The sequence below is a fragment of the Lycium barbarum genome, chromosome 8 (assembly GCF_019175385.1).
Source record: "Lycium barbarum isolate Lr01 chromosome 8, ASM1917538v2, whole genome shotgun sequence".
Taxonomy (NCBI): domain Eukaryota; kingdom Viridiplantae; phylum Streptophyta; class Magnoliopsida; order Solanales; family Solanaceae; genus Lycium; species Lycium barbarum.
Genome location: NC_083344.1, coordinates 4,855,144 through 4,863,770, shown reverse-complemented (window position 1 = coordinate 4,863,770; position 8,627 = coordinate 4,855,144). Strand labels below are relative to the sequence as shown.

Here is an 8,627-nt window from a genome sequence, read left to right as displayed (position 1 = left end):
AGGAACAAAAATAAGCCCAAAAACTCCATTTTTTATGACGTTTAAAGGCTTTAACATTGACAACTCTTTTTCTTTGTACCCAAGGTAAATTAAAACAGTATTGGGTACACATAATAATGAAACTTTAGGGATTCACATTTCTCAATGACCCAAATCCAAGACCTTTCAATATATTTTGCTTTTCTCATTTTCATTTTCACCTTGTCATCTTTGGATTTGCGTTGACTGAGTGTGTTGACAGCCAATGAAGGAGTAATTTCGGGAAGTTACATTTTTGCTTTATATATTAATAAAGACATAATCTTTATCTGATTTGGAAAGGGACTAAACTATGTTGTCCAAGGGTGAACATCAGACAATCCCATTGTCTGTGTTGTTGAAACGTGAATTGGCTAGTGAGAAGATTGAAAGACCTGAGCTTTTACATGGCCAAGCTAGTCAGAGCAAAAAAAAAAAGGTGAAGAATTTACGCTTGTTAAGACTGAATGCCAGCGGGTTTGGGTGATGGAGTTGCCACTTAATCTGTTTTTGGATTATTTGATGGGCACAACGGGTCAGCAGTCGCTATATTTACTATATAAAACAAGATTTATGATACTGATTCGGAGAATGTTAACCCTTGGCCGATGAAGAAATTTCCGTCGATTTCCAAGGCCTTCCATGTACAAAGACGGATTTTTATTTTAAGTTTATTCATTATTTTTTAATTCATCCGATAATTATTTATTCTCTTACTAATATTTTTTTATTAAGTCTCATGCAGGTATCTGAAGTTATTTTTTGAAGATGACACTCAAAAGAAGTTCAAATAGCTTCTTAAATTCTTTGTTTATATTTTTTTTTACATTCTTAAGTTATGCAAGCATAAAATATAGTGAAACTTTACTTTTTAGGGTGTAGGTTAGTGGTATTTATTTATGATCTGCTTAGGAGATTTAAATTTTATGTGTTTTAGATAAATTAATATTAGACAATTATTATTTTTGTAGCTAATATTCCTATAGTTATCATGTTTTGCTAGAGTTTTAATTCAATAGCTTAGCACACTTAAGTGAATAAATAGGGTGATTTGCCTCAATATTTAGGCTTTATAATATACTTTCATAATTAATTGATTAGGCGTACATACTTAGCTAGTTAAATTAGTTAACTCACTTCGAGTGCAAAATAATTTCATGCCCATTTTTTATACCTTTGTCACATACCCAAGCTTCTAAGTTGCACATAACTTTTTTTTTTAATAATTATTATAACACATGTATAAAATACGTATTGCATGATTATTTATGTGAATATTCATATTATTCTTTAGTCTAAATTCTATTAATTTTTGTAAATAATAAAGCCTTTTTACACATCCCTCGTATAGTTAAATTGGTCCAGCCGGGAACCACATTTGTGGATTCTGAAGGATGCCTAACACCTTCCCTTCGGAATAATTTGAACCCTTACCTAGAATCTCACTTATTTTCGTAGATCATGTTAAGCTGCATATATTAATAATTTATAGGTACCCTAGTATACCTTAAATGCTAGGTGACGACTCTGTACATAATTAACTATTTCAGAGCTCCATAAGTTGTGCTTTGTTTAGCCTTTGGTAAAAATGGGGTGCAACACACATCCCATGCTAAGACCATGGAGCATCTAACATAGTTACATGAGTTTGAGTGTCGGGCATGTAAACCCAAAATAAAAGAAATAACTAGAAATAAACTAGATAAAGCTGAAATGGCTGCCTCCACGAATAATGCGGTGGCTCACCTCAGCAACAGAATCCACTCACAAAGTCTTCAATTACCAACCTCGTTCTCAACGACGGTATCTGCATGAACATGCAGGTAAGGAGTGAGTTATACATAAATATAACCCAGTATGATCCTCGACCCGCCACTTCAAATACCCCTGGAACAAGTGTTAGAAAATACAAACACACAACAAGCACAAAAATATTATGCACATGAATATATCATTATATAATAGCAACCAAGGTCCAAACCACTGTTTATCAAATTTATTATATATCTCAACACAATTTACACTACGAACCGTCATAAGTGGCAGTTAAAGAATTAGTCAACACTATAAATCCACGGCAACATACACAATGTGCCAAAAATGTCAAGAAGCATACACAATGCTATGGGAAGCATACACAATGCCCCAATATCATCAAGAAGCATACACAATGCTAAGGGAAGCATACACAATGCCCCAATATAATCAAGAACCATACACAATGCTAAGGGAAGCATACACAATGCTCCAATATCATGACTCACAGCTATATCACATCACAAAATAATTTATAAAGAGAGTTTTGGATTATTTGAAAATAAAGTATATGCGGTTGGCCTTAAGGACCACCGATTCTGCCAAGCACACACTCGCCCCAACACATGGACCAGACAGACAAAACATATTTTTAAAACCGGTTTTGAAAAGCAAGTACCCAAAGCTTAAAGTCTCACTTACCTCAAATTCACAATTCAAGCACACTGCCCAATAAATCAAAAATGCGTTCTCGAGTCTCCGGATTGCCTCAAACTACACAAAAACGGATTTTGAATGGTCAAAACCCTTAGGGTAAACCACTTCTATATTTTTAGAGGCTTAAACGGTTAAAGTCAAATTTTAAAGGATGAAAATGCCCTCTGGTCAATATGTTCAAAACCCGACAAGACTTATGTTTTCGGAAAGGCCTTAACGAGAGGATTCCAACGATATATAGAAGTCTAAAATGCGGCGCTATTTGCCTTTTCAAATCAATGATTTTGGTCGAAGAACCCTAGAGCTAAACTTTCTCAATTCCTCAAAATATTCCCATGTTTTCACCATAACGATTCACCCATAATTATGTAATAAACTTAAATAAAATATTAGAGTCATTACCTTGATGATTTGGGATGAAAGTTCTTGTTTTTATCCTCTCTTTTCCTTTCTTTTTCTCCCTTTTTTTCCTTTGTCCCACTGGTTTTTTCTCCTTCTGTTGGCACGTTTCCCCTTTTTTTTTCTTTCAGCAATTTAGTGATTCACGTCTGATGGCTTAGCCATCAGAATTTTAAAGTCCCCCCCCCCCCCCCCCCCCCTTTTTTTTTTTCCTTTTCCTTTTTAGGCTTGGCCCACTAAATTGCTTCTTTTTCTATTTTCTCTTTAATTCTAATTACGAATTTCTTTTCTTTTAAATTCCTTTTAGCTAAAATTACCAACTAAACCCTTATTTAAAAATTGGGTTATTACACGACCGAACTCCTGGTGGGATTAAGCCCAATCAAATGTGGAATTAGTTTGGCTGAGTGGACACGCAGTGTCTTTTTCCCTATATAATTCTTGGATAGTCCAATGATGTCATAGTATATAACTCGTTATTTTTGTAAAGATTTAAAGGAGTCAAAAGTGCACATTTCAAATATAATACATAACTTAAATTAACATCTTAAATTCTACAGTTTTTGGTATTTTGATTTTCATATTATGGTGATATACTCTTGCTATCATCTCTTTTACTCATAATTTGCTGTTATAACGCTTCGAATCTATGCATAGCTGAGAACTATTTAAAGTTACAATTTGTGGTGAAATGAGAGGAGAAAATGTGTTTGACCCTTTTGTCCACCCTCTTTCTCTTTGATGAACTGGAGAGACAAGTGTGTTTTATTAACCAAGTAGTTGACAATTGGATTTGCTTATTTCTGGTGTGTCTTCAGTAACAAATGCATGCTTGAAGCTCAAAGCTGGACAGGAAAGGAGACCAGCTTGTTCATCCAAGGGTGTACAAGCTTCTGAGATAAAGGAGACAAGAACTTCTGATAAATAACCACAAATTCGTGCAATTATTTTTCTTTTACCTAATAACTTTGGTGTTTGAGTCAGTTTGTGCGCACATCACGTCATTTTTATAATGACGACGTTTGAGTCAATTTGCACGCACCTAGACCATTCCATAGAATTCGTGCAATTCTTTCCAACTCATATATCTTTGCTTTCTGCTTTCCGATAGAACTTTTTCTTTGGATTGCGACTAAAATCTTGCTTTAAATTTGCTGATACTTGGTCCATGTTAACTAAAGAGGGTTCACTGTTGGTCAATCCTCTATATTTTCACCTCTAAGTAAAGTTTAAACATGTCCTTAAATCTCAATTGAACATCCAACCATAAGGTCGAGAAAATAATGCATCAAATCCACTAGGTTCAACCACTACAAGATCCGCCTACCTTCCTTTCAATACTCAAGTCGTTCAAGGGACACGCCCGAGTCTTCTGTAAAAGGGAGATTCAATCAGTGTAAAAAGGGTCAAAGACTGTCAATTGATAATGGATTTAACTTATATACACGACAATTTGAAATTTGTTATGCACCAGCATTGCATTTCAATCTGTTGTAATAGAATATTTGCTTTGTTTTTTAGGTTACCAATCTCGTTTAGTATGGATAGTTATCTGTAGTTATTTACACGGTCTATATAGGTAACCTTATTGGTAATTCATGCCAAAAATACTTGCATGCAACAATTAATTTCAGCAAGACATGATTTCATTAACTTTTCTGTTATATCCAATTCTGCACTCCTTTCACTTTCGACAGATGAATCAATGTGCCGCACCACTAGGTACTTACGGCCTAAGTTACTCGGACTCTTCGAAAGTATTGCCGCACCCGTGTAGGATCCTCCAAAAATGCACTACTTTTGAAGGATCCGACACGCACCCGACGACATTTTAGGAGAGTCCGAGTAACTTAGCTTACCGCTATGGTTATACTCCCTGTTTTCCTTGTACACAGTTTACTAAATTGACTTGGAAGGGAAAAATGCAAATTAACAAACTATGTCAGAAATAGAACTGGATTATGCATTTAATCAGATATGAACAGAGTGAAGAGCTACAATAATGCAGAGATTATACATAATTGAAGACAAGGAAGAATCCATAATCAATATAGACTCTTCACTGATTTCCATCTCAGAAAGCCAATCAGCTACGCCTAGTTGGAACTGTCATTGTTATCATCAGTAAAACTCTCTAGGATTGGATCCCATATTCTTAAGCTATTTCCCCTTTGTTTAGGCACAGAACTAAATACAGGTTATGGTAATTTAAATTCATATTATGTAGATATACGCTTGATACCATCTCTTTTATAAATTCTATTTGTAATGCATCGAATCTACTCATTGCTGAGAATTATTGAAAGTTACAACTCGAAGTGGTCACGTAAGAGGAGAAACTCTGTTTAGCCCTTTTTCCACCTGTCTCTTTGATGGACTGGAAACAAGACATTCAAGGATAATAATTAGAACCAGTGTTTTAAAAGGCGTTTTTGAGGCGAGCCTCGGGGCGAGCCCCGGGGCGGGGCGTACCAAAAATGCCTCGGGGCGATGGGTCGGGGCGCAAGTCCCCAAAGGCGTACGCCCAGCAATTTGGGGCGTACGCCCAGGCGTTTGGGGCGAGTTTTTTTTTTGTTGGGGCGAGTTTTTTTTTATTGGGGCGTAAGTCCAGAAAACTTCTTCAAACTAAAACGAAATTTGTTAAATAAGTCCTTAGTATAATGCCCAAATTTTCAAAAGTCAACATGTAATTACTCAAATATTTTAAAAAGGAACTGAAACATTAAATTTAAAAGTCAAGACCTTTTTTTATTGCTAGAATGCCTAATATATGTTCTTTTTCAATTATTTATCTTGTCTTCTACTATCTCAAAAAAGTAACGAGCAGTCACTTATACTTGTAAGTACGTATAATAGATTGTTCTAATTAGTTTTTTTGTGGGGGTGGAGTATGTATATGTGTGTGTATATATATATATATATATATATATATATATATATATATATATCACTTATTTATTGTTTTCTTCAATTTTTTACGTTATTTAACCAATTTAAAAGTATTTATTATAATTATATCATTTTATAAAATACTAAAAATTAAAGTCCCATGAGGCTTACGCCTCGTGCCTCGGGGCTTACGCCTCGCTGAGGCAGACATAAAACGCCTCGCCTTACGCCCCCGCCTTTTAAAACACTGATTAGAACTTCAGATGAATAACAATGGTGTCTGCACCAACTTACACATACCTCTTAATTATTCCACCAAATTCGTGCAATTTTTGTAACATATCACTTGCTTAATTTTTTTAGATCACCAATCTCATTCACTATAGGTAGCCAGTGGCGGAGCCACTTGGAGCCGAGGGTGTTCATCCGAACCCCCTAGGCGGAAAAAAACACTGTTTTTACAAGGTTAAAATTATTTTTTATGTATATATAATAGATGCTGAACTCCCTTAAACTTCTTCGTATGTTTACTTTTTTATATTTTGAACCCCTCGGTGGAAATCCTGGCTCCGCTACAGTAGCTATCAACTTTTAAGTGGTTATTCTTTTATTTGTTAGTATATAGAAGTTAAAAGCTCATTGGTACTCTATGCCAGATGTACTTGCATGCAACAACCAATTTTTCCAAATACTACATGATTGCATTTAACTTTGTCTTTTATACCCATTTTGTACGTCCTTCACCACTAACAGAGGATCCAAACTGAAAAAATGTATACAAAGGAATCAAAGAATACTTGGCTTTAAGAGTTAGTTACAATTCACCAGCACAACCATTGATGCACTAGAATCCCAATATCCCTAATAACAGAAAACAACTCTAAACAACAACCAAATTTCTACAAGACATGATTGCATTTAACTTGTCTGTTATATCCAATTGGTACTACTTTCACTTTTGACAGATGAATCAATACAGAAAAACGTACACAAAGAATCAAAGAATACTTGGCTTTATGGGTTACTGGAAAGTTAACAATTCACCACCATTGATGCACTAGAATCCCAATATCTCTAAGAGAAGTAAACAACTCTAAACACTGTGTATATGTCTTGTCATATTTTGTACTCCTTTTACCAGGACAACACCTTTGCCATCTATTATAATGACATTCAAGAAACAACTCATCAATCAAACAAATTGCACCACTCTCAATCAACTTTGTTATCAAATGAAATTCAGTCCCTTCCACATCCATTTTTACAACCAAATAATTCCTCTCCTCAACCAAACTCATCAACCATCCAGCAAAATCAAACCCCAATATCTTATCTGAATCTCCTAAAAAATTCAACGACGATTGTGCTGATTGTACCCTCCCCATACCTCGACCTTTCTCCACGTTCTTCCTAGTTTGCTCTCTCGTTATCTCAAAAAACAACGTCTCGTTCCTCAACCAAGCTGCATATGGCAAAATATGTACACCCTTTTTTCTATACTCCTCGTGAAATTCCTTATCAGCTTCAATCGCGTATACCTCAAACGTTTTATTCTGTTTCGGATACTGTGTATTAAACCAACTATAACTCCTTGCACCGACATCAACATAAATGTACCTATTTTTAAAACTTATATCAACCATTGAAGACAAATACTTCACATTTCTTAAATTCCTCTTAAATGTTATCCAAGGTTTCAATGGCTCTTTTACAATTATACCCTCCGCTTTTCGAATCAATTCCCTTTTATACTCAGGGACAACACAGTAATTTCTCAATTTCTTAGATTCGAATCCAGTCACTACCTTATTTTTCTGGAAAATAACTTGGCGAATGGGTGCCTGCCACGTGTCAAAACTGTCAATGTCACGTGCTCTAACTAACTTACAGTTATCAAACAACTGAATTAACGAATTGAGACTGTAACTGTCTTTGGAAAGTGTGTGAATTACCAAAATACCTTCAGGCTTCAACGTTCTAGAAACTTCTTTAGCAAATTCAACTGGGTTTTCCGATCTGTCAAGTACTCCGTTTCCGGCGAACTCAAAATCGAAAGTGTTTTCATCGAACGGCTGTAATGATCTGTGTGATATACCGATGGTATCGACGACTCCGATATCGATCAACGCTGCCACGTCATCGCCGGTTAGGGTTTCGATACAGAGAGATTGTGAATTTGGAGAGAGAAAGCCGTCGGCGATTAGATCATCGAAAACGGAGTAGTAGTAATTCCGGTGACCGGCGCCGGAGATGGAATTGGTTAGGGCTAGGGTTAGGGTTTCAGGCGATTTGTTGTTTTTGACGGTGAAGATGTAAGCGAAGCGAGCGAGGAACACGAGAAGTATGAAGGAGATGAGTCGTACTAGAATATTGCTCAAGAAGTTTGGGTTACGTGACGACTCCATTGAAGGCATTGACGAATTTGTATTGAAAATGTGTGTGTGTTGGGCTTTTGTGGGGTTGGGGGAAGTCATTATAAGGGTTCAATATTTTGATTTGGGCCTCTAAATTAAACCCATTCGTCTATTTCACAAAGGAAGAAGACAGTTTTTTTGCACGAATTGACTTTCAAAGGCGCTGGTGTCTTTAATTTTTGTCCCTCAAATTGTTGGTTTTAAATTTTTGTCCCGCCAAAAATATCCGAGGTTCTAGGATCGAATCACGGCTCAGTAAAAAAAAAAAAACAATTTCACAAGGCAAGGCTTTACAAAAATTCTGGCTTAAGTTGCAAAATTTTGCAAGGAAGTTTTTTTTTTTTTTTTTTTACTTTTTTGGAATTCTACAAAAGTTAGGCCTGTCCGAATAAGCCTAGTTTTGCTATGAAATTCTGCCGTGCGAATTTATTTATT

General features: G+C 35.7%; 1 protein-coding gene across 1 annotated transcript; it reads right to left on the bottom strand.

Annotated features, from left to right (window-relative positions):
• Positions 1-6,818: 6,818 nt before the first annotated feature.
• On the bottom strand, positions 6,819-8,192 carry LOC132606114 (uncharacterized). The gene has a single exon (XM_060319455.1). It carries the CDS (start codon positions 8,190-8,192, stop codon positions 6,819-6,821), a length of 1,374 nt encoding a protein of 457 aa, XP_060175438.1.
• Positions 8,193-8,627: the final 435 nt, after the last annotated feature.